We start from the raw sequence: 26,454 nt of genomic DNA on the forward strand, positions 1-26,454 counted from the left end.
TACAGAGACGGATATCAGGTTGAATTGTAAACCACCGCTCAGGGGCAACATTTTATCATTTGTATCAGCCGGATATTTTTCTGGCAATTAAACAATTTAACGAGAGATCATATGGGATCCTATACTGTTTAAAAACACTGTCCAACACTATATATATATATATATATATATCTATTTTTTTTTTTTTTTTATTTTTTTTTTTTATTTTTGTTTTTTTGTTATTTTTTTTTGTGTTAATATTTGTATGAGTCTTGATATGTAGCAAGCTGCATTGAAATGTTTTCACCACAAGATGTCGCTCTTACACCTGTGCATAATCGAATGGGATCAACTGAGCAAGGATATCAAATTGACCATTTTTAGATTCAGAAGTCCTTACAGAAGCACAAAGAAATTGCTTGTCAGCGGGACGACACCCCCAAAGGCACCCCTTAGCTATAGCCCTAGTGGGGGAATATTACTTAATGTATAATGTAGCTGTAATGTCGGTTACTGTAAGCATGGGATACGTGTATCTTTCAGGGTACTGCCACAATGATAAATTGTATCCCTAAAAGTACAATTGTCAGTTTTTTTTTTTTTTTTTTTTTTGTAATCAAATCAAATCAAGTCAACTCACTTTTACTTCTATAGCGTTTTTATACAATACATTGTGTCAACAAAAATGTGTTTGGAAAATGACAAGCACCATGGATGCTCTTCACTGAATAATTTAATGAATTTTGGAAATGAATATACATTTTTGGTGTGCCATTATATAACCTCCCTTTAAATGATAATGTCCCTCACTTGCGGCTACACATTCATTTCCTACCACAACAAGTGCTAGTATTAAATGTAGTCTATGCAGGTTTCAGAAAAGAAAAGAGAAATAAAATCATACATAGGCCTCCAAACTCAGAGTTAAAAGTTAAGATCACTTGAATAGAATATGTATAGAACTTTGCAATATATAATATATGAGTTATTCATGTGCTCTCCTCTCCCAAGTCAGTTTGGATGCTGTAAATTTAGTGGGAGGGAACCACGGTTCTTGGAGCGCTGCGCGCTGATGATGCGAAAGCTCAGAGCCACAAGTAGTTGCTGGCTTAACCTTAAAACTAAAGCATACCCAATGAGCGCACTCGAGCACCTCCCCAAAATCTTCTGATTACAAGCGCTGGATGTTTACAAATGACGCGAGCGCATAAAGGCGACAGATGAGCAGAGCTGCTTCAGTATACAGGTACAAGAAAGGGATGGATCACAGACCGGCAGATTTCACTCTTTGTGGACGCGCAAAGTCAACATTTTAGTGCAACCGCATCCTGGAATATTCTTGCATTTACATCTCACTGTCTGTCTCATTTTGCGCTTTAAAAATCAAAGTTTTTTCGCGCACAAAAATGTTTTTGTTGGTAAGGTCAGTTCTTCTTGTTAACGTGTTTTATGCTCAATTGGAAATTGTGAATTCTATGCAGAGTCAGTTGTGCGTGCCCGTCAGACTGGATCATGTCAAGAGCAATTTAGTCAGTAATGAAGACTTCACGTTGCCGAAAACAGTTGCGTTCAAAATAAGTGCATTTGAACAAGATTTTGTACTCGAATTACAGTCGGACTCCAGCTTCATTGCGCCTGCTTTCTCGACGCACACCGACGCAACTGCTCAAAATTCCGCGCACAGTGAAGATCTGAGCCGGTGTTTTTATGCCGGTGAGGTGAATTCTGATCCCTATTCCTATGCAGCGCTCAGCTTGTGCAAGGGACTGCAGGGCGCATTCGGTTACGATGGCTGGGAATATTTCATCAAGCCGGCTTTAAACGACACCGACTGGGACAGTATGCACGCGCATCTCATCAGCCGCAGATCTAATGCCAATCTGAGTGGCAACTCCACGTCAAGATGCGGCGTGGACAGCGGTGTGACCCAAACCGTTGCACAGTCTTTGGCGAAGTTTAAGCACTTAAAGGAACAACACATGAGTAACGTCACTATGTCAGTTCTGAAAAACCGCTCGAAGAGATTTGTCTCCATTCCGCGTTATGTAGAGACATTAGTGGTGGCCGATGAATCCATGGCCAAATTCCACGGTGACGACCTCAAGCATTACGTGCTGACCTTAATGTCAGTGGCAGCTAAGCTTTACAAACACCCCACTATTCTTAACTCTATCAACATCGTGGTTGTCAAGTTTATCGTGATTAACGAGGAAGAGAAAGGACCTAAGGTTTCCGGGAACGCGGCGATGACCCTGCGTAATTTCTGCACCTGGCAAAAGAAGCTGAACAAAAACAGCGACAAGCATGCGGAGTACTGGGATACGGCCATCCTATTTACTAAACAGGTAAGGTGTAATGCGCCTTTTGTCACTAGGGGGCAGTATGAGAATGAACGAATCCTAGAATGAGCCGTCTAATGTATCTTGTGGTAATTATATCAAGATGGCAGGCAACAAGAAACAAAACTGAACACCACACAGGCTGCTGCAATTTACTTACCCAATAATCAAACCAATTTAGACCTGATTTATGGTGACATTGTAATCACAGATTTTAAGGTGAACTGCATAACAGGTGTTTTAATTGTTGTCTGTAAAAAAAAGCACATGCTTTTACTCTAACCTAAATGTTTTTATCTGAGCACTGGTACATAAAAGCTTGGTTAAATTCTGAAATATGTTTTGTAACTCATAAAGTAATGGGCAGACTGCAACAAGAGTGGCCTCTCCAGTTACCTGCAGTTCCCATCATGTTTATAAGAGTTGTTAAGGTCATTGGTCAGGTCTGCCTTTGAGCTATTGCCCTGTCTCGGAACTGCAAGTAGGAATGTGTGCTCTAAATCAGCAAAGATACAATTCATGTATGCAGAATACTTAGCAGAGTGCTAAAATTGATCAAGTCTCATTGTCTACATTTTTGCAACACAACCTTTATTCAATTTTACACAAATTATGATTATTGGGACAGATTATCAATTAATAGCATTGTTCCTTGCACAATACTATGTTATAACCTCAAAACACTTTTACCACAGCGCATGATTTGCAAACTAATACATTCTGACATTTGCAGAACACAACCAGGTCCATATGATTTTCTTTTTTTAAGCATGTTTATGGGCCATTTATTTTTGAAAGTACAGTGGAGAGATGACAGGAAAGTATCAAGGCAGGGTTTGAACTCGGCTCAGTGTGAGTGCAGTTGCACTATACGTCGACATACTAACCACAAGGCTATCGGCGCCAACCCATATGACTTTTCTGATGTAGTAAATTTGCTCGGTGACCCACCTGATACAGCCAGATGTTCAGGTTCATCTATTTTAGAGTAAACACTTTTAGCAGCACTCACTGGACTTTGAAACACTTTGAAAGTGTTGCAAAACAAACAAGAAACAATTTAATATTTTGCAGAAATAACACAGGCACAGTTTCCCAGTAAGCCTGGAATGAGGACTATTGCTTAAATTAAACTAAATGCAGTATTTTGAAATGACTGACTGGCTTCACTGGTTACCAACTTGTATATAATTTTGTTTGTAGTATCAGCTTCCTACAACTTCACATCTTCCTGCCTTTATTTAACCCAACCGCAGAATAAATGGAGCGTTGTTTTAATTTATTTCAGTACTGTTATCAGCTGTTTGTCAATGACACTGACCAGGGCAATATTAAGGAATGGCTGGACAAAGCTTAGCATTCAGTCCTCAGATTATGATGTTATGCACACATAAACCCCTGCTTTGTAAAGACTCAACCATGAACTAATTTTATGCTGTCAGCTGTTTTTTAGGAACGCTTGTATGTGTGAAAACATTTCCAGTTCCAAACACATCAGATGAGCACAACCATTGTATCCTCTGGCAGTCTGCTGCAGTTACACATGACCTGAACTGGACATCCAGACCAGTCATGTCTGCCTAGTCTAGATGACAGCTGTAGTGAATCATTCTGAGGGGAGTAAATGTTTTATTGTTTCTTCTCCAAAGGGAACTTATGAAGCATTTTAGCAAGAGAGCAGAGTTACTCCCTACATTCTTCCACTCATTATATGTTCATTACTCCCTATGGCCAGAGAGAGATTGTCAGGTTTCTCCATGGTCTTGGATGACTCAAGATGAGTTGGAGAGGGGCTAGACTTGTACATCTGCTAACCTATATTAATGTTTCCAACCTGAGTATGTGATTATGCAAGTCTGCATAAATAATACAGAGAGAAAATGAATGAAATTACAAATGTAAATTGATGAGCAAATGAATGGATGGAAAGAATGATAGTTGGTTAGATGAATTAATGGGTGGATAAGTGAACAGTACAGGAGGTATATAATGAATGTACAGGCATACTACATATAAAACTACTATAAAACTATAGATTCTGCAGACATTTAAATGAAGATTATCACATTATTTAGTTAGTGCATTGCAACCTATCATGTTAAATATCTTAAATAGGAATATTAGTTGCTGTTTTCCATTCAGTTAAAATAAATTGGGACTAGAGCTTTAAATCTTCAAAAAAAGACCAGAAAAGGATCATAAAAGTAGCTCATATGATGTATGCAATATTTCAAGTCTTCTGAAGGCACTATAGCTTTGTTAAAGAAAAAGACTGAAAAGTTGTTACTCTCCTTTCTGCACTGAGAGAGTTCATGAGAGAAGAAGCATTAATTTGGAACGAAATGTTCTTTTGAGTCAGATCTTACAGATGAATCAGGTTCGCAAAGCAGGTTTTTAATAATGTGATCACAAATCAGATTGATCCAGGTCTTGACTTAATGAGGACTAACTTCAGATGACTTGAAATAAATTGTATTTCATGGTTCGTTTGCATCCTTGTTGAAGTTTTAAAGTGCCTTGTACTTGAATGGAAAAGTGTTACAAGTACATTTTTTGATTTTTCTTCTTTTGTGTTCAACTGAAGAAAGTCAAATGGGTTTGGAACAGCATGAGGGTGAGTAAATAATGACAGAACTATTTCTTTAACTTGTTTATGTCAGCAAGGCCAATGTATACAAAAGAGGTAAAGGGAGTTTCATACAGGACTATGGGAGATACACTAACGGGAAGTGTGCAGTTTCGTGGGGAGCTTCCCCTAACCTCAGTCCCAGCTGCAAACGATCTGACTCTTTACCCCTCTTTCTCCTCCTACCCCCTTTCAGCCTGTTTCCCATTACAAGTATTTAATGAAGGAGAGGCTGAGAGTGGTGAAGAGAGAGAAAAGCAGGAAAGACAGAGAGAGAAAACCTGTGCCCGCTGTGTCCAGGCCCACCTGCTGCAGAGCTCCAATCCCAGCTGCAGCCTGAGAGTAAAACCATATCTTTCCATTCAGGTTGTTCTGTTATGACCTCATTTTCTGTCAAATGATGTAGTGACATCGAAACCAGCAGTGGATTATTGTAGGTATTTTAATCACCAATTAAATATTATGGCAGCAAATATGATTTTTAATAAGTACATTTGTTGCAAGAAACAAGAAAAGTCCCAGAATGAGTCATGCTGGCCAGTAATGCAAAAATGCAACAGTTCATGTTTAATAAAAACCAGAGTAAAAAATTGTAACTAGGCCACTGTTGCAAGAGAGACTGAGAGTCATGATATGGCAACATGTAATATAACTATTACATTCACAAAGCTCTACATGCAACTGCAGCACAAGAACTAAAGTTTACAGGTACAAGTGTAATAGCATTAAGTTCACAGCATCACATTTATGAACCTGTTTCAAATAATCAAATTAACTATCATCGTTAGCCTCCCAGTAAATACTGCTTTCTTCAACGTTGAACAAGCTAAATTAATCTACTTTATTTCGTAAAGTTTGCTTTTTGTGTACATTCGATATGGAGATTGCACATTCTGTTGAGGGCTTATTTTTGGTTGTAAATATATCTGTGTACTCATACACTTCTTACTACGTTTCATGTAGAACATTACTGGTATTTTATAATGGATCCTTGTGTTATGTAATTTAGGTAATTGGGAACAGCAAGCCAGCTGAAAAGTTTGACTCAGCTGTTCATCACAGAGACAAAAAGGCACATCTGAAGTTTATTTGCATTTTCTAAATACAGCCCTTATCAAAGGCATTTGTTCACTATATGAGACACTATTGGAAAGTGAAGGATTTGTGCTGATAGCATTATTCTTTAAGAGTCAAGCATTTAAGCATTTTTTTTTTTACATAAATATAGGACCCCCAACCACATCTATCTAACTCTATATAACAATAAAATAAAAAATACTGGCAAAAAATTACCAGCATCAAACATTTGCACAATCTGCCTTATAAATATGTTCCTTAGCTAGCTGGCAAACTAAAAGAAACCAGCAGCCTTGGGCTACATAGGCCCATCTCCTATTTTTATATAACAACATATTTGGTTTGAAAATGATCACTAGCTTGGAGCTTGTTGACTGCCATGTGAGCTTGTTTTTTGCAGTTCATGTGGTTCTCAAGTTCGTCAGATGGTACGATTTGAAAGAAACTTTTTCATTGCGTTTGTTTGGCAGTTGAAATTCAGAGCCAAATAAAATAAGATGGCAAAAACGAAATGCCTCAAATATTGTTGCAATCATTACAAGAAACATCTCATTTTTATAATGTTTAAGAACTATAATGTAAATTGCTATATGGCCTGTATTTAATTATGTGCTTGTTTGCATAGACACTCTGCTGGAAGTGAACATCTACCTGGGTGGCTAACCATATAACCACTACTGCCCTGCAGGGATAGTGTTAGATAGTTTATCAGAGAAAGTACAACAATGATATAGATAGAAAGTGCGAAGAAAGGCAAGAGTTAGCGAGAGAGGGAAAAGGGGAGAGAAATGCACATATGGAACAGTTTGAATTTTATAAAGGCATAATGAAAGTCGTATGTTTGCAATGCTGGATGCCAATTAGGTCAGCGCTGCTTGTGGAGAGTATGGGCAAGTTTTCCCCCTGTTTTTCAAAGGATAAAGAGATATCTTGCCAAACATAGAGGTTGGATAAAAACAATAAAAAAAAAAAAAACAATGGATAGATAAGTTAACTGAAATGACTTGGATGTCTGCTCTCATTGCTTATCTAACATTGTCAGTGCACAGGACCATTAGCTAAACCAGAACCTAAAATGGTCTGGTTCTGTTTCCTCCACCTGGCACAGGCAGATGGCTAGAATCCAAAAGGCTTATACCATATTTTATTTCCAAATCATGTCATCAGGCACTTGGAGTCTGATATTCCATATTTTATTTTTAAATCATGTTATCAGGAGTTTGGGGTTTTGTCTGTGGATGGTTTTGGTTTACAGTTTTTTTTGTTTGTATTTTGATGTTTTATTTGTGTTATTTCATTATATCATTTTATTGGAGTTTAGAAAACTTGCAAATTCTAATAATAAATTAAACTATTATTCTCACAGCTGAACTGCAGGTGTTATATGAATAAGATGAAGAGTTTGGGCCGAAGAAGTGCAACTGTTCATGAAATTGTCATGGAGGGCCTGTGTCCTGCAGAGTTTAGCTCCTTGATTAACTGGTTCAGGTGTTTAATTAGGATTGGAACTAAACTCTGCAGGACACCAGCCCTCCAGGACCAAGTTTGGAGAACCCCGTTCTAGAAGTTTCTGAACTACATACAGTATGATCAAAGTAACAACCTAAACACCATAACTGTGAACAACCACAATTGTTAGTGTTCTTTAGTAATCCAATCAGCAAACCATCTGCATTCAGATTTGTTTGTGTATGTTTGTAACTAGAGCAGAATGACTCATTTAAGCACTAATGTAAAGTTAAATCCCTTGTGCATAAAGCAGCTGGTGTTGAGGCAGCATTGGCTGGAGTGTTTTAGAAAGACAGGTCACACCTTTCCTTTTTCTAGCATTTGTGGGAGAAGGTCATGTTGCCTTCATTTAATAATAGGCTACATTTAAAAAAGAGTTGGCAACATTGCCGTATTTTCATCCTGTGAGTGTAGAGTCAGGTCTCAGAGTGAGTCATATTTTGTCTAACTAAACTAAACTAAAGTAAAATGAATTTTCTGGTGGATGCCTATTTTACAGACTGGTGTTTGTTACATGTAAAATTAATTTTGTCTTGAATGAAGATTTATTACTGCATTTGTCTCAGATCAGTTGTCACACAAAATGATGTCTTAATACACTCCCAACCAATATATTTATGGCAGATTTGGAACATTTGGACACAGTTGATGTTTGAACAAGACATCCATCGTCAGAAGGTCTAAAAAGACTAGGGAGACTTCATGATTAGCCCCATGATGATTCTTGGGAGTTAGCAGCTGGATTCACATCCATCAAGAAATGCAGAGAGATTGTGAGAACTAGGTCAAATTAAAGGGGCCATGAACCACCGTTTTTTATTATTTTGTACTGTTCTCTGAGGTCCACTTATAATGTTATCAAGATTTGTACATCAAAAAACATCGGAAAGCGGATAGGCGTGGTGGATTGTAGACTCGGAAGTAAATGCCCAGTGCTATGATTGGCTTACAGTTGTGTAGCAGATGAACGCTGTTTTGATTTAGGTTAAAAACACAAAAATACTCAGTAAATATCAAATGATTTGTAATAACAGACAAAGTCACATAATTAAAACACAACATGAGTGAAGTGTTACTCACACTTGTGTGGTGCGATATTACTGTCGGATCCAGTATAGTCAGCACAGCATTGTCTTTTAGTTTCAATCTTTCTGAAAATACAGTGTCAAATTGTGCTTTCTTTGTAAAAGAATCCGCTGTAAAATGAAGTGAAGAAAGGTCCGAGTTCGGTAACACTTTCTGTGAAACCCGTATTTATATATTCATATAATACATTATAAGGGTATTCTTAAGACATTATAATAAATGCATAATGCATTATAAAAACCTTATAATATGTTGTTTCATCTCATAAATAATCATAGTAACAATTATAATACATTGTAATACTTATGTATTTGTGGTTATAACTTCTAAGAGTATGATTATTTATAACACACAATTAATACCATATTAAATTCACTTAATTTATAATGGATTATCTCATATCGTGACATTGTTTATTTACGATCTGCACAGTATCTTACTTAATCTTGTGAGTTGTTAGGAATGTTTTTGAGTGTTTCCTGTGAGGTTAATGTAATTTTGCTGTAAGATCAGTTGTAATACTTTCAAATAAAAAAAAAAAATGCAATGTTTTTTTTTTTTGGATATTTCATAAAATTTTATTTTGATGTCCCCTTAGTCTGTTGACTATAAGCAACTTTGCAGCTACATGCCAACTATCTCTTGTTTAGAGTATTAGTAGATTTGAGTTAAGGTTAGGGTTGGTAGAATAATTTGACACTTGCAAAGTTGCTGATAGTCAGTAGAATGTCTGTTGGGGAACCATCAAAATAATGTGATAGCAGATATTTAACAGATGTACTACTAATACTCCAATGATTGCTAGTTGACGTAGTTGCAAAGTTACTTATCAACAGTTGTCTAAAGAGTACCCTCTCAATATGACCATACTGATATTACAATAAAAAATAGTTCAAACGAAATTTGTACACATTCATCTGATCTGATTTTATGGCTGTTTGAGAAAAATTATAATAATAATAATTATTATTATCATTAATATTTATAAGTGGTCTTTGTCTGCTTTAAGTAAAGTGAAGTCACTTTACTTAAAGTAGACAAAGAACACATAAATAATAAGACCGCATTATAAAGCCGTTTTTATGAAAAGCCTTTTAAGGGTACTTTTGGCCACAGACTTTGTATTTGTCTATGGGAAATTTTTTATTGTAACTTAAGTGGCAAAAAACGGACTCCCAATAAGGGTTGTGAGTCGAGTCTCGGGCCGGCAGGAAGTTAGTGCATGTACAGTTCTCTCTCCACCTTCAAACCATGACTTAGGTGCCCTTGAGCAAGATATCGAACCCCCAACTTCCCCGGGGCGCGGCAGCATAAAATGGCTGCCCACTGCTCCATGTGTTCACAGTGTGTGTGTGTGTTCACTGCTATGGGAAATACTTCGGATGGGTTATTGCACGAATTCTGAGTATGGGTCACCATAAGGCTGAAATATTATTTATTGTAACTTAAGTGGATGCAGCATGTTCATTGTGTGTTATAAATCATCATACTCTTAAAAGCTATAAAAACGGTTATTTTGGTTTTTTATGTTATGATGGTTTTTATTATTATGTTTTTTTTATAATGCATTATTCATTCATTATAATGGCTTAAGAGTACCCGTATTATAAGTATGGCCTTCATAGAAAGTGTTACCCCGAGGTCTTACTGATGCGGTCTGAATCGTCATTAAAAAAAAGGTTCATCCACTCTTTCTTGACATTGGGACCTCTTATATGTCAAAAGATCAAGGGAATTTTGATTTCTCAGTTCATGACCCCTTTGTGAGAGAGAGAGAGAGAGAGAGAGGGAGAGAGAGATGTAAAATACACAAGAAACCCTTTGTCCTTGTAGGCTTCGATGTTTACTAAAAACTTTTTGATTGTTATGTATAAATGTGAGTAACATGTCACACTGATTTGGAATTTCATCCTAGACAGAGCAATTTAATATGTGATCAAAAATGTCAGAGCCTTTGGGCTTCTGGGAGCAAAATGTGTTTTTGAGGGTTAAATGAGTTATGCTGTTGAATAACAGGAGTTGAACTGTTTCTCCTGAGTGTTGTGAAGCTTCTGTTCCCTTTAAGTGTGTTGTGGCCAGAGAGAAACTCTACTTTTAATGCTAAGGTTACGACCACAGTCAATGCTAGTCCTTTTTTGGGAGTTGGTATACTGTAGGGTGTTGCACCATGGGATAAGGGTGAATAGCAAACCTGCTATTATGATGTTAAGTCAGTAGGGCTCAGATATTTTGAGCAAATCCATTTTAAACTGTGGAAACATAATTTAGGTCAGTTGGAAATTTGGATTGAGATACTGCATTTTTGACCAATAAAAATGAGAGATATTTTGAGCATGTAAAATATTTCCATGTCAATTAAAAGCACATTATTCTAGCTACCTATTTCCTATTTTCACCCACTGTTTCTCACCCAGTGCTAGTGTGATTCTTCAGTTAAATTTACTTGCATATCTATGTTACCATTTTTTTTTTAAATTATTATTAATATATAACTTTACACCAGGATTTATGCGCCAATGATTGAAACCATATGCCAATGGTTGATTTGCCCAGCAGCATCACCAATTTATATATTTGCTAAATATTCAGCTGTAAACTTAATCTAAATAATTTAGTTTTAGATATGTACTGAAGGCTAAAAGTATATAAAAAAATAATAATTAAAATTACACTTACCTTTTTATGGGTTAAATATGATAAAATATCATTTGTATTCACACTGACTTGTAATTACAAAACAAATCCTCATTTAGAATGTTAAAAATTCAGAATAAGAATGATGACCACAATTTGTTTATGTTCTACTGATCTAGGACCTGTGCGGAGCCTCAACATGTGACACACTGGGTATGGCAGATGTCGGCACCATGTGTGATCCCAAGAGAAGTTGTTCTGTGATTGAAGATGATGGGTTGCCATCTGCCTTCACTACTGCCCATGAGCTTGGTAAGTGTAAACAGATGTATAAAGCGCAACTGTAGGGTTCTGGCAGTTAATCCATTGAGAACCTTTCAAGAGAGGCCTATACTGTACAGTACCATGAGCTACAAGATTGTTAAACAATGATGTATGCTTCTGTAGAAGCCCCGAATCAGGATGACTGACTTCTTAGCAGTTTGCCATAATAGCAGTTATTATCTGGTAATAAACTTAAAATATTGATTTAATACATTGCACACAGAATATCACTGACTATGACTAACATTAACCGCAGTTTCTCCTACACTTGCATTAATTTTATCACTCCTAGTATAAGCATGATGCTCCAATAACAAGCCTCTTGCATTGTCATTTATTATATTTGGAGGTGCTGAAATCTCCTAATTGAATGCTTGCCAGTCCTACTCAATATGTGGGTTTAGAACCAGTGATTTCAGCATCCAAAATCCTTTGGAGGATCTCCACCACATCGTCCCAGAGATGATGTTCATTCAGTTCAGATTATCTCAGTGGAGCAGCTGAGGAAAGATAAGCTCTATTGAAGTGGCTTATTTCCCTGTAGGAAACCTCATAGGCGGTTTTGCAAAAGTTTCCTCTCAAGGCCAGGGAGGAAATGTGGGGAGATGTTGGAGGTATTGTAGTAGTGACTCAGCATAGCTGTGGTCCGACTGCTGACAGGAAAATTGTATTGGAATGACTGGTGATTTAAAAGGCAAAAATCTAAATTAACGTTTGGGTAATTTCTAGAGATGGTTCATTTACATCAGTGTAAAGTGCTGACACACATCGCATTTTGTTTTTTGTCTTTTTTTCCCTCTTGTATCCTCACTTCTTTCTCCTCTCCTTTACTCCTGCAATGCTACAGGACATGTCTTCAATATGCCACATGATAATGTTAAGGCATGTGAGGAAGTATTTGGCAAGCTGCAGGACAATCACATGATGTCTCCCACTCTGATCCGAATCAACCGCACTAGTCCCTGGTCACCATGCAGTGCTGCCATTATCACTGACTACCTGGACAGTGGTTACGGTAAATAAATGAAAGCAATACTGTACATTTCCTGTAGACCTACACTTAATCTGTGATGCTTAGGGGTCTGAGAGCAGTTTGAAATAATGTATAACACTTTTTTTTTTTGACACATGATTAATCTATCAAAAATTGAATTTGCTGAAATTTGCCTTTAAATATGCATATATCAAATGTTTATATCTAAGTATATGTGTTCAGTTTAAAAACATTTATTTTCTATTTTAAGCTCTAGAAAACAAAATAAAGATATTTTTATTTATTTCATTAGTGTATAATGAAGCTACATAATAATGTGAGGATAGAGAAGCTGTGTGCACTCTACTGTAAAAAAAAATGCTTGGGATCAGTTTGTAAATACATTCATAAAGTTTTAAATACATTTATAAAATACAAATAAAATGCTGTTCTTTTGAACTTTCTATAATTTAAAGAATTCTGAAAAAATGGATCACAGTTACTGACTGTTTTTACAGTTTTTTTGTTTGTTTGTTTTTTACTGTATTTTGATCAAATAAATGCAGCCTTGGGGTGCATAAGAGAGTTCTTTCAAAAACAAACAAACAAAAAAAAAATCTTACTGAGACCTTTTGAATAGTAGTGTATATGAGCGTGCTCAGGGCTAATAGTGATGAGTGAGTCTGGGTTTAACATCTCAGTGTTGGTGCTTTCTGAAAAGCTGTCTTCAGAGAAATAAACATCCCAAAGTCAGCTTACGTTACAGCTTGCAGATTTAAATTTTTGTTGAAACAGTGTGGAGACTGACGCAACTGTTTGACTGGAGTGTTTCAGTGAAGGTTTACAGTGGGGTCATTGGGGGATTCAGAACTCCTCCCAGGAATGATATTTGGCTTGAAATACTGGAAGAAAAACATTAATTTTGAATTTGGGTAGGGGTTAATATGAATGTATTTCTGAGAAGTGACTGTCTTCAGAAAAGTTTCTAATTTTGTTTTCCTCTTACCTCCATAAAATACATATTATAGGAGTGTTTGTATATGCAGCGGTGCTTGTGTAGAACAGTTACCAAGAAAAAGCTGTATCTGCTGTCAGAGAGTGAATTTGCTTTTTCAGTGCAACCTTAAATGGAATACAGTTAGACCTTCCTAAAAACCTAAAAAAAAAAGCTTGGTTCAGTTCATTTCATCATACTATTGCATGTATTTGTGCTAAATGGTTATCATTTATTACAATACAAGGTTACGGTCAACAGTGAAAACAATAAGTCTAATTAATTCATTCATTTGTTTGTTTGTTTATTTTGACAAGGCCAGTGAAATTTTTGCCTGGGTCAGTAGAAATTTTCCTTAGCGTTGAGCTTTGTCAATCATCATCATAACAGCTACAGAATGAATTTTTTAAATTGTAAAAAATTAAAAACTGTACTAAAAAAAAGAATACAGGATGACTTTAAATAGCATAACTTTTTTAGTCAAAAATTTTTGAGTCCCAAATGACGAACTATACACTATGCCCTTTTACACTGTGTACTTATGCACCATGTATTCAACCATGTAGTGTATGAATTATATAAGGTTATTTTGTCATTCATTAGTGGAGTCCGATAGCCCCTCTCCCTTCACTACGTCATTAAAGTTGTGATAGTTGAGTTCATCAAGTGTTCAACATTCCACACTTAGTGCCATATAGATCTAAAGATCTAAGCACATGGTCTAAAGCGCAAGGCGCGAGTGCACGTAGGGTGTGTCCGAATCCACTTTTGCTAGTTTAACGATGGGAAAAACAGTCGGCGCCCCGGGCAAATGGTCCAAAAGAGTTATATATATATCCTCTTAATGATTGTTTTAGGTGTAGCGTGCAATAAACCAATCAGAGTCTCATCTCCTATTCCTTTTTAAAAGCCAGTTGCGCTTGCACCATGCTATTTACATGGCGAATTTGCAAGCGCAAAGACTGAACGCTTCTCCAGAGAGGAAAGGTTCTGCTCGTGAGTTTATGTGCATTGTTCACCAATCTATAGGTGCATATTACTAACGCGCTCTTTAATTATATATAAAAAATATATTGCGCCATTGACTTTAGACCAGGTTTCAGTTGGTCAAAGGCACAGTCTATTTCAGTTGCCTCAAAATAGCAATGTGCCAACAATGCGCCTGAACACACCTCGTTTCCCATGGGCGCAAGGATGGGCGCAAATACATTTGCTATTTAAACAATGTGGGACAGGACATGAAAATGATAACTGTGTTGGGCTGAAACTAGCAAAAAACACTTGCGTTCTGCCTGGCGCCGCATTGCGGTGGGTGTATGATAGGGCCTTTGGTTTTTTCTGTTATTAAAGTGCATCATTCGTGTAGTTAGAGTGCACTTTTTCTTTTTGGAATTTTCTGTATGGGTTTTGGGTATTCACTATAGAATACCCAAGACGTGTCACTCGTATAATTTTGAATGGGAAAAAATACAATGTTCAATATGGCCACTCTATCGAAGGAAGCCCCACCTTCTGAGTAAAAGTGCCAATCACTAATCGGTAAAGTCATCGCGTCAATGCAGCTGCCATTAGAAGTCCTGGTTGCTATAGAAACAGCATTCTGAGATGCACACTTAGGACTGAGCATGCATACTGGGTGGTCTAGCCTGAAAGAAAACTTTTTTAAATGGTATTTGACGAAAATAAACAATTATGAGAAAGTTGTTCTCAAATTTCATTGGTGATTTCAAATATGAAATTTAATCGTAAGCTTGTTGAACACATTGGGAAAATTTGAAGTTTCCCCATTCAAAGAGACAGGAGCTGCCCTTGCATGCCCGAGAGAAGTTTCAAAGATGGTCGCCGAGTGAAATTACTTGCCTTAAAGGGACTTTTTGGTATAGGCCTAGCTGTATTAGCATGAGCTATGCAAGTTTTGCATATGTATTTCCTGGTTTGAGAGTGACTTACTGGAATAAAGAATTACAGGTAAAATGAGTGTAAACAAAAGTCTCTGAAGTGTTGTAAATACAATTTCATACAACTGTGTGTAACATTCTCTTATTATTTGACATCTTTGTAGGCGATTGTCTGCTGGATCAGCCTCAGAAACCATTAGCTCTTCCAGATGTGCTCCCAGGTGCATCCTATGGTTTAGAGCGGCAATGTGAGCTTGCCTTCGGTGCCGGCTCAAAGCCTTGCCCGTTCATGCAGGCACCATGTCAGCGCTTGTGGTGTACAGGGAAGACCCGCGGGCAACTGGTGTGCCAGACAAGACACTTTCCATGGGCAGACGGTACCAGCTGCGGGGACAGACAGCTCTGCATGAGGGGCACATGCATGGACAAACAAGAGATCACCAAAACTAAGGTACATTCACACATTTCAGTATCTCAAATACTTGGATGGATGGATGGATGGATGGATGAATGGATGGATGAACACTAAATATACAACCTGTCACTGATGTTTTGATCATGCTCACTAGCATAATTCAGAATTTTAGAAAAGAGGATTTACACTTTTGTTGTATGAACACATTAAATGCATTTTAAAGGAACTCTCACTGCAGTGTGAAAGATGTCGTGACCACAACAGCGATTTGACATACCGATGTCAGCCTGTTAAACATACTCCACCTGACCTGTTATTTGGTATATTTGCCCTGTTTCTTGAACATGACCCCTGAAAGGGTTCTTGGTGGCCAAGTAATTTGGGGTTTAGAAGTAGAATAGAATCTGTTGTCAAGGGATGTCAGTGTTCAAATGTCAAGTGAGACAAACCCCTCTTCCTGTTTCTTCTGTATTAGGTGGATGGCAGATGGGGTAAATGGGGGCCGTTTGGTACCTGCTCCAGAACTTGTGGAGGTGGAGTGCAGCTGTCCAAGAGAAAGTGTGACAATCCTGTGCCAGTCAATGGCGGCAAATACTGCCAGGGAGTGAGGGTCAAATACCGCTCCTGCAACCTCTTCCCATGCCCTGACACAGGTTTAAAACCCTTTCAAAATGTTTTTTCTCTATTTAACACAAAATCAGCATCAGTGTAAACCAAAGTAAACAAGGATAATTTTATTATTTGTAAAAATTTATGCTTTTCTGCATTGCATATGGAATAAAATAAGCATTTCAAGAATGTGCTCCACTGACATCTGCCTCATTGTCATTTTAGGCAAGAGCTATCGTGAGGAGCAGTGTGAATCTTACAATGGGTTTAGTCTGAATACTAACCGGCTTACCCCCTCTGTGGTGTGGGTCCCCAAATATTCTGGTGTTTCGGCTAAAGATACATGCAAGCTGATCTGCAGGGCAAGTGGAACAGGCTACTTCCACATTCTTGCACCAAAGGTGGGCAGTTAAAGTGTTAGCAACCATCTGTCATGTTTAAAAATTATTTAAAAAAACAATATAAAAAGAAGTTTGGGTTTAAGGAATCAAAAATATATATCAAACATAATTTTAATATCAGTTTTATCAGTTCATGCAATGGAAAATATGAGTAAATATAACAATGGGGCCTATATATTATAACTAGTATTATGTAATTTAATATAATAGCTAAAAAATATATAATCTAAAGTTCTCATGAATAAGAGCTCCTCTTATTGGAGATTATGACGCCTGAGTGCGTTATGGGGGATGCGGGGATATAATCTGTCAGTGAGTCCGGGAATTGAACACACCTTAACACCATAAAATACATTTGCAATAGTTTGGTAAATGAATGCTACACATGCAATCTCAGGACAGTTATGAGTTATTAAGCATTCATCTAAGAATTTATTAAAAGGAAAAGAATCATTAAATTAAAACCATATATTACTATAGGCATGTAAGAGTAGAAAGGATGTGGTGAGCATACCTGCTGTTTAATGGCTGCTTTACACTCGCATCAGATTTCACTACAGACAGACAAACAGAACTGGTGAAAGAGAGGAAAGATAAGGAAGGTGAAAGGGCCTACCTTTGCTAAATACTGTTGTGCAGAGTGAAACTGTACAGGCGCAACAGTTACGTCAAGACTAGAGCATGGCTAGAGGTACTGTATATGAGACATGCTGTTTTAACCGGGATTAGACATCGAAGAAACTATGCAGAGCCTGAACTCTTAAAGAGACGGCAATTAACTCTAATCTGCTAAAGACATGTTTTGCCAAAGGCAAAAAAAAGAGAAAGAAATAAGCAATACCAAAGACTAGTGCATATTAATTCAGTAAGCCCCATTGCTAGTTTGAAGTGTGACTCATCCAAAATAAATGGTCAACAGAATAGGGACAGAAATAGATTAATAGTAGACATGCTAGACCCATTTGTTTCAATGCACCCCCATGTATATTGTCATAGTTAGAAATCAGCCTGTTTTGCAAAGCTGCTTTAAAACTGAGCAACAGGAACCATTAAGAATTTCCCTACATGTTTGTCACCATAAAATTATGCGTATCCACAAGATTGTTGGCATGCAAATAATTTTTCCCTGCTTATTATAGGTTGTTGATGGTACACCATGTTCTCCTGACTCCTCATCAGTCTGTGTCCAAGGCAAATGCATCAAGGCAGGATGTGATGGAAAACTGGGATCCAACAAGAAGTTTGACAAGTGTGGTGTCTGTGGGGGAGATAATAAGAACTGCAAAAAGGTCTCAGGCCTTTTCACCAAGCCCATGTGAGTGAAGTTGGGTCACAAATAATCTGATAATAATTAATGTATCGATTATTAAACTCATGTTTTTGGTAAGCCTGGGTATCGATACGGATTTCCTGATTTGTTTCAGATTTTGATTAGATTGATTTTTTTTTTTTTTTTTAGTATTTTTTTTTTTTGTTATAATGTCCTTTTTTTTGTGTATATATATATTTTATTGTGGAGTGTTTTTGAGTGTTTTTTTTTTTCTATAAAGAGATGTTTTTTATGAGAGTCATTTTTTGTGAATCAGACATTTCTTGCCATTATTTATAGATATGCTGTCACAATTCAGCACAGACTTCAAACGCACATTCTTAATATTTATTTTTGAATTGGTCAAGTGATGTACTAAGAAAGAAAATAATATTCCAAAACCATTCTAATCCTTCTTTTGACCTTTCTCTTCTCAGGCATGGTTACAATTTTGTGGTCATGCTTCCTGTGGGAGCGTCTAACGTTGACATCAGGCAGCGTGGCTACAAGGGCATTGTGAGCGATGACAACTATCTTGCGGTCAAGAACAGCCAGGGCAAGTACCTGTTGAATGGAAACTATGTGGTTTCAGCCATGGAGAAGGATATTCTGGTGAAAGGGAGTCTGCTCCGCTACAGTGGAACAGTTGGCTCCTCAGAAACTCTTCATGTTGTGAAGCCTCTGAGTGAAGCTCTGGTAATTGAAGTGCTCTCTGTGGGCCAGATGACTCCTCCACGTATACGCTACTCTTTCTACTTGCCACGAGAGAGCAAAGATACCAAGGTGCAAAAGAAAGAAGAAAAGGCACGTGCTGAAAACAGTGTTCTCAGAGAAGAGGGCGGAATCAATAAAGGTGGAAAAGAGGCAGATCTTCTTAAGGTTAAAATCTCACCTTTATATGTCAAAGATATTGTGCCGAAACCAGGGAAGTGGGTGGCGGCAGGATGGGATGTGTGCTCGGTTACTTGCGGTAATGGACTCCAGAGGAGGATGGTGCAGTGTCTTGGGGGAGATGGTGGGCCTGGAATAGACTGTGAGCCTGCCCAAAAGCCCAGTGCTATTCGGGCATGTGGAGACCCTTGCCCCATGTGGGAGGTGGGCAGCTGGTCCCCCTGCTCCAAGACCTGTGGGAAGGGCTTCAAACGGCGCCTGATTCACTGCGTTACAAATGTGGGAAAGTTGCTTCCCAGGGAGAAGTGTGCAGACAAAAAGAAGCCACAGGAGCTGGACTTCTGTTCATTAGTCCCGTGTAAATAATCCCTCCCTCCCTTTATATCTCTACATGGACCTTCTATTTTGTCAAATTGCATATTCAACAGAGAAAAGAACGAAGACAAAAGACTATATGTTCTGGTTCAAAGTTTAGAATTTGAAAAAATTAACAGCTGTGGAAAAAAATACTGTCAAAAGACAAAAGACAACTGAGATTGTGAGATAAACAGGCTTGAACACAAATGCAAATAGTACTCTACCTCTAATTCTAACCAAGTTATATAATCCATCAACTGTAAATCATCCAGACCAGACCAAATTCATAATCATGCCTGATGTCATTAAAATTCATAGGTATTTATAAGTAATGTTTACACATACATTTTTTGTATGTTTGAATATATGTGATAAAGACGTATTGACAGCATTTAAAACATAAAAGTATTTAAGTATGTTCTGCATCTAAACAAAAAAAAAAAACTTTCATATTATTTTTTATATTAGGAATAAATTTGTATAGTTACATTTCACTATTATAACCTAATCCCACCTCTACATTAAAGCTAACCACTTCTCATCACTACAAAACACAACAGGAAGATAATTGTAGTGACAATTATTTTTACTACATTATACCATTTTGTAAACTTTTTTCATTAATTATACTGTAATGTTAAATTAGTTGAAAAAGCATGACAAAAACCTAAAGATTCATTTAATTGATTAAATGCAGTAAAATCAATGTATTCTATCAGTTCAATATTCTATAAACCTAAAAGGATTTTAAACATTTGTGTGCCTATAATCCATTCACATGGAAAACATTTACATCTTAGATGCTGTTAATATGTCAATAATGTAGGCATACACGTCTATGTAAGCATATGGAAATTTATGTGATAGAACCACACTATACAAATATTTGTGATTACTAATGAGATCACTTTGGACATTGCTGTCCAAGTCCAAAACATCAGTGTAATTATTAAGCATAAACTGCAAAAATCCATTGCTTTTAACTGAAACCCCGCAGACATCAGTGTAAACATCTCTATTTGTGCGAGCAATTAATGTTTGAAATGGCCATTAATGAATGTGTGCAGTGGAGGCCAAACTAATTTCTGATATATTCCATCTGGGTTAACAGAAACATTCCACAGGGTATAAAACAAACTAGCTCACAAACGCCCTTGAACTGCATGGAACTGGCTGCAATCTACCCTTTGATACCCTCTGTTCTTCAAAACTCATGAGATGTAGAGAAAATTAACTGGGGAGCGATTCATTATTAACCAAAAATTAAGATCAACATCCAAGAATGAGACTGGAGTATTTGTAACAGAGTTTTTCCATTTTCCATTTTACTAGTTTTTCCATTTTTTTTTTCACATTGCTTAAGGACTGAGAGGAAGCACAATCTTCATGTCAGCAAACAGGACTAAATATTAGCATTTTTTCACAAATAGAGCGAAGGAAGCCGGTTATCCCAATGCTTTACGTCATGCAAATAAATGAAGTCATCTGTGTAGTATTATAACTGGAAGTCTTCTAACTACTTTCCACATGGCCTTTCGTGAAATTCAGCAATCCACCTTTACCGTTGCAATATGACATGCAGTAACTCAGAGGGGCCATTTTGACAAAGTACAGATCATGGAAATGTTTAAGTCTTTGCCAGTGTATTAGCCCCTAAAACAAAAACAGCAAAGAGAAAGCCTTATGTACTCGAGGCCTGTGTTTTATCAGTACGTGTGTGTTAGCATGTTAACCATCTGTTGTTAAAGTCTTTTTGCATGTCCATTCATCTCCTTGAAGTCACTGTTATTTAGCTCAGCAGACCTAATTTTTTTTTTTTTTTTTTTCTGGCCAGCATATTTCCTGCTGTCAGCCATGTTCTGTACTGCCAAACACACTCCTTCCTCATCCAGCTTTCAACCAGATCCTTTTTTTTTGTTTGTTGTAATGCTGTTTATCTCCTCTACTCTACCTACCACTGAGCCAGAGGTGCAGCTGCTATAATCATGCCCTGTCTGGTACAGTTGCCATTTTAATTAAGTTATTGCTATTACAATGAATTTTAAGAACTGGTGGCACAAGGTTGTACAGTGTCATACCCTGTGCTTTAGTGGCAAGACGGTTTTTGTTCACAGTAAGTGAAAATCCCTGTAATACGCTAAACATGTTACGTTAATGGTCAAGGTTCGTCAGAGTGACTATATCATCCATCTAAAAGATGGTTTCTGTATTACTTAAATGCATATTTTTCTTTTGCGCTTTTGTTCAGCAAAAGATTTCAATGTCCTGCATTGGCTTGTATACCATGTATACATCCATCTGGCTGTGCAGTCATGTAAATACCTATTATGTCTTGTTATACATGAATATTTTTTTTTCCTGTCATGCTTCAAGGTATTTATTCCAAATAAAACATTTAGAAAAAAATTGCAGTCTGTGTAATTTTTTCTATTATTTTTTTTATATATATTAATAAGTGTCTCTAAACTCTCATTTGACTTAGTTGCTAACTAAGGATGTCTACATGCAGGAATAAAAAAAGAAAAAAAAAAAGAAAGAAAGAAATATTTTTAAACTCCAGAGACAATGAAAGGAGAGAAAGATGGAAAAAATAAGTAATATTTCAAGCTGTTGAATGTAACAGCTGCATGCTCACCGTCTAGGGTGTTTGACCTCGATCAGATGAGTATATAACTTGGAGAGTGATATCAGGGCTGTGCATTGTGGCTAGTGGGACAGACTAGTGCAATTACATCAAGCAAAAAGCATTGTTCTGTCAGGGGCCAAAAACAATCTGATTACAACTGACCTACATAAGGACCAGCACGGACTACAGAATAAGATTGGACAGCAATAAAAGAAGATGATTTACTTTCTTCTTCCTTACTCTAAGTTTTATCTTCTTTAACCTTTTTTTAATCCTGATATGAAACACTGTTTGAAGTCCTCTTTATCCTTGAAGAAATATGCTTGTATCTCTTTGAATGCTTTGCTCTTTTAACACCAGTTTTTTCACACTTTTGTGGAAGGATCTTTTTTTCCCTTCACTGTTTGTCAATATTCCACCATAACCACCCTCTATGTTACATATCATTAACAGACAAGAAAAGAAAATATAGTCTTCACAGTACAACACTTTCTTGATATCCTGTTTGAAACTACTGACCCACAATCCTTTGTCCATAAAACATTCTTTGGGGATCTCATATTCACCCACGTTTGATGGACAGAAGAGCAGAAAAATAGTTGAGGAAAGTTCTCTGTAGAAGCTATGGAAGAAATTCATATTTCTATTGGAGAAACTGGTGTTTTCCTAATGACAGCCATAACAAAAACCACAACCAAAATGAACTGGCAAGGACATTTGTACTCAGGAATTTCTGTGCTAGAATCACAACAAACACCTCGAAGCATCAACAAATCTGCCTGATTAAATGAATGATTCAATCATTTAATGGATGCTTTTATTCAAAGTGACTTACAAATTAGAAGAATTTAAATCCAGCAATTTACAGGAGCTAACAATATTAGCAGAACCACAATACAGAGTTTTTATAAAAGAATAGACCATAAAGAACCAGAAAATTATGGAAAAGAAAGAAAGGAGGTGCTAAAGGAAGTGTAGTTTATAGTGCTCTTGTTTATGGTTATGGAAGTATTTTGTTAATGGAAAAGAGGAGTCTTCAGCTATTTCTTAAAGTTTGTGATGGTCTGAGAAGATCAGCAAAGCAGACTTTCACTTGTTATTTTGCAAAGACCAGTAAAAAACATCTTCTGTTAATGTGTCCCGATACATTTTGTTTATAAAGCTCTGAAATCAAATTTTTGTCCAGTTACAACAAGCTAAATGCCAAATGATTTCTCAGCCAGGTGAGTCATATTGTTGCATGAGGTGAGAGTTTTGAAATATAGGAACCCATTTCACTTTCATTGCAGCTGCTGGCTAAATGTTTGCATCAAATTCAATGTACAAACTATATGTTGTTCCTTCTTTTAGTCTATAGGAGAGATACAACAATAAATGTGACTAACTACCAGCTGTTATTAATTCAGTAGTCTTCTTGAAATTTTTCCTACAGCAAGAACATTTTGCATAGCTCTCAATAAAGTGGAAAGAAAAAACTAAACAAAATAAAATAGAGCTTCAGGTTTACAACATCAATCACTGTATACAATCCAAGTGTTTGTGGGTCTCATTATGTTGCAAATGGGCTGCCATAGAACATCAGATCTATAGATCCATGATTTATACTGGCATTGGAGTAACACTGGTCTAACATTGGAGTGATGACATCATACTTTGGTACTTTATGCATACGTTTTAGTAGTGTGAGGTATTTTGGTTAAAGTTGAGAAAAGTTTAGTTTGTGGTGTAGTAGCAGTGCATTTCATCTCAATATTATCTCTTCATTGACTCATCAACTTCAGTCATGTAACAAATAGATGGTTTACAGCAAAACGTTTCTGAACCCAAGTGGTGCTCCTTTTATTAAAAGTGACAAAAATACAAATATATCCGACCCCCAAGAGCAAGGGAAATGAGAAAAAAGAAAGAGCTGAAAACAGACCTCAATATGGAAACCATCTAAAAAGTTTACACTGGACAAAGAATTGGAATAAACACATAGCTATATATAACATGCTAATCAGGTTAAACAAGACACAGGTGCTAATAATTTTTAACAATAATGAAACACAAGAACCAGGAAGTCCAGGCAGAGGAAACATAATAACACTTCAAAATAGGAGTCCCCCTAAAAAACACAGACACTATGACCCCTATTGGTGACAATAATAATAAATTAAATTACTTACAAGCAATTACTACATACCGTAGGTAAAAATATGATGTACAATTAAATCTAATGACAATGAATCTACACTAAGCCCAAACCCTAACTGTAGATATAAATTGCTTATATTGCCTGAATTCAGTCAGATTTACTGAATAGAAAGTGCCTGTCACTGCATGTGGATTTCTTTATCAAGCCCAATAACTTTTAATGTAATCAGAATGTTATGATGGCAAATATAGCCAGTATTACACAGCACTGTGCCACTAATGCTGCAGTGTGAATACGGTAACTTGTTAATATGGCTGTCACAATAAATAAATGTGTTGTGAAATAGTCCTAAGGTCACATGAATAAGAGACCTACAAGACAAATGAAAGTGTATGAAACTTCCTCATTTCACTTCACATGAAAGTTTGAATACTCATAATTTTTTTCCGCCCCGGAGGTGTCCTAGAGGTTGTAGGGAAGTAGGGAACCATTTTCTGTAAAACTGCACTGAAACAAAGAGCATTGTGAAAAGCACCATACAAACGAAATGGACTTTTCAGAATCAGCCAAATGTATCCAGTTGATGTCTTTTACAAGTGTTACAAGAACATCTCTGTTTTCATCAGAATAGTCTTCAAATGGATTAAGAATACTGAACTTTGTGACAGGATGGAGATATTTGAGAAGGCAGTGGGTCCTGCGCATTAAGTTCTAGAGCAAAACTGCTTTATTTAATCTCCTTAAAGGAACACTCCGACTTTTTGGGACTTTAGCTTATTCACAGTATCCCCCAGAGTTAGATAAGTCCATACATACCTTTTTCATTTCTGTGCGTTCTGTAAGTGTTATTTGAGGCACCCACCGCTAGCCTAGCTTAGCACAAAGACTGGATGTAAATGGATAATGGTAGCATAGTAATCCCAATAAGTGACAAAATAATGCAAACATTTTCTATTTACATGTTGTGATCTGTATAGTCACAGCGTGTACAAATAACACGGCTATATGAGACAGAGACCATTTTTAATCGTATAAATACTGGGAACTATATTCTCACTAGGCGTAGGAGCACAGTTAAAGTTACTTGGGCGGATTGGCTACTTGGGCGGAGTGATTAGCGCAGCACTCGAGACGCGCCGTGGTGAGGAGCAGAGAGTTCGCTCAGAGTTGGAGTAATAGAGCCAGCAATTACTAGATAGTAAATTTATAGTGTACAATCATGGGTGTTCGCTGTATTGTAAAGAGCTGCGACAATAAACAGGGGAGACCAGGTAATACTATGATGTTTCATAGAATTCCAACCAAAAACGCTGACATGGAAAATATTTGCATTATTGTGTCACTTATTGGGATTACTATGCTACCATTATCCATCTACATCCAGTCTTTGTGCTAAGCTTGGATAGCGGTGGGTGTGTCAAATAACACTTACAGAACGCACAGAAATGAAAAAGGTATGTATGGACTTATCTAACTCTGGGGGATACTGTGAATAAGCTAAAGTCCCAAAAAGTCGGAGTGTTCCTTTAAATGCATTACAGTTTGAAGTGAACCTCTTGAAAATGTAAAATATGCATGTGAACAAACTATTTATGTTAGGAAAACAGTGACCAAAGCTTGACATATCATTGCCCATTGCTGCATTAGAATAGAGATCAATGTGACAAAACAAAGAGAAGAAAAGAAAAAGCCAAGGATCAGATCTGGGAAGCGGGTATATAATGAGAAGTGTAAGAAGATACTTGATTCTAGTTGGCACTCACCTGCTACATGTGAGAAATAGACCTAAACATTCATATTATCCCACCTCAAGAGAGATCTGACTCAGATCAGATCTGGACAGAAATAGGATGAAGTCATCCAAACAATTCAATAACATCCTGCTGTTTCTATGGTTGAACTACTTACATTTGTTTAATTTTTAGTTTACTGACTCTCTGAAAGAAATGCGAACTGATACTATACTGTCATCTACATGTTCAGTTGTGCGCTGGGTTTTGCCTCATAACTTGGCTTTCTTTCGCTTGTGGTTTGAGAGCAGTTGGGCTCTGGCCATGTCAATTTGCTTGCCAGACCTTGAAGACTGGCTCGATGGCTTGCAATGCAGGACAACTTAAGAGAAGCATACAGCGGAATGAAAGAGAGAGGGATGAAGTCATACCTCTGTGCTATAAATCCCTACAAGTAGAGCTCTCTGCAGGAGTGAGGTTCATTACAACCTGACACAGTTAGAGGGATTCCTGCTTTCTCAATTTCTCTCAGATGGAAAA

General features: G+C 37.0%; 1 protein-coding gene across 1 annotated transcript; it reads left to right on the forward strand.

Annotated features, from left to right (window-relative positions):
* Positions 1–1,075: 1,075 nt before the first annotated feature.
* On the forward strand, positions 1,076–20,075 carry LOC109107180 (A disintegrin and metalloproteinase with thrombospondin motifs 15-like). The gene is made up of 8 exons (XM_019120446.2): positions 1,076–2,324; positions 11,430–11,562; positions 12,422–12,589; positions 15,604–15,890; positions 16,330–16,507; positions 16,689–16,864; positions 18,004–18,179; positions 18,611–20,075. Exons 1-8 carry the CDS (start codon positions 1,386–1,388, stop codon positions 19,428–19,430), a joined length of 2,877 nt encoding a protein of 958 aa, XP_018975991.1. The 5' UTR covers positions 1,076–1,385; the 3' UTR covers positions 19,431–20,075.
* The last annotated feature ends 6,379 nt before the right edge of the window (positions 20,076–26,454 follow it).

Source organism: Cyprinus carpio, chromosome A5 (genome assembly GCF_018340385.1).
Source record: "Cyprinus carpio isolate SPL01 chromosome A5, ASM1834038v1, whole genome shotgun sequence".
In the NCBI taxonomy this organism is placed as follows: Eukaryota; Metazoa; Chordata; class Actinopteri; order Cypriniformes; family Cyprinidae; genus Cyprinus; species Cyprinus carpio.

Coding starts and splice junctions, on each gene's coding strand:
- LOC109107180 (XM_019120446.2), top strand. CDS start 1,386: ATGTTTTTGTTGGTAAGGTCAGTTCTTCTTGTTAACGTGTTTTATGCT. Junction 12,590..15,603: donor CTACCTGGACAGTGGTTACG/GTAAATAAATGA, acceptor ACATCTTTGTAG/GCGATTGTCTGCTGGATCAG. Junction 18,180..18,610: donor GGCCTTTTCACCAAGCCCAT/GTGAGTGAAGTT, acceptor TTCTCTTCTCAG/GCATGGTTACAATTTTGTGG.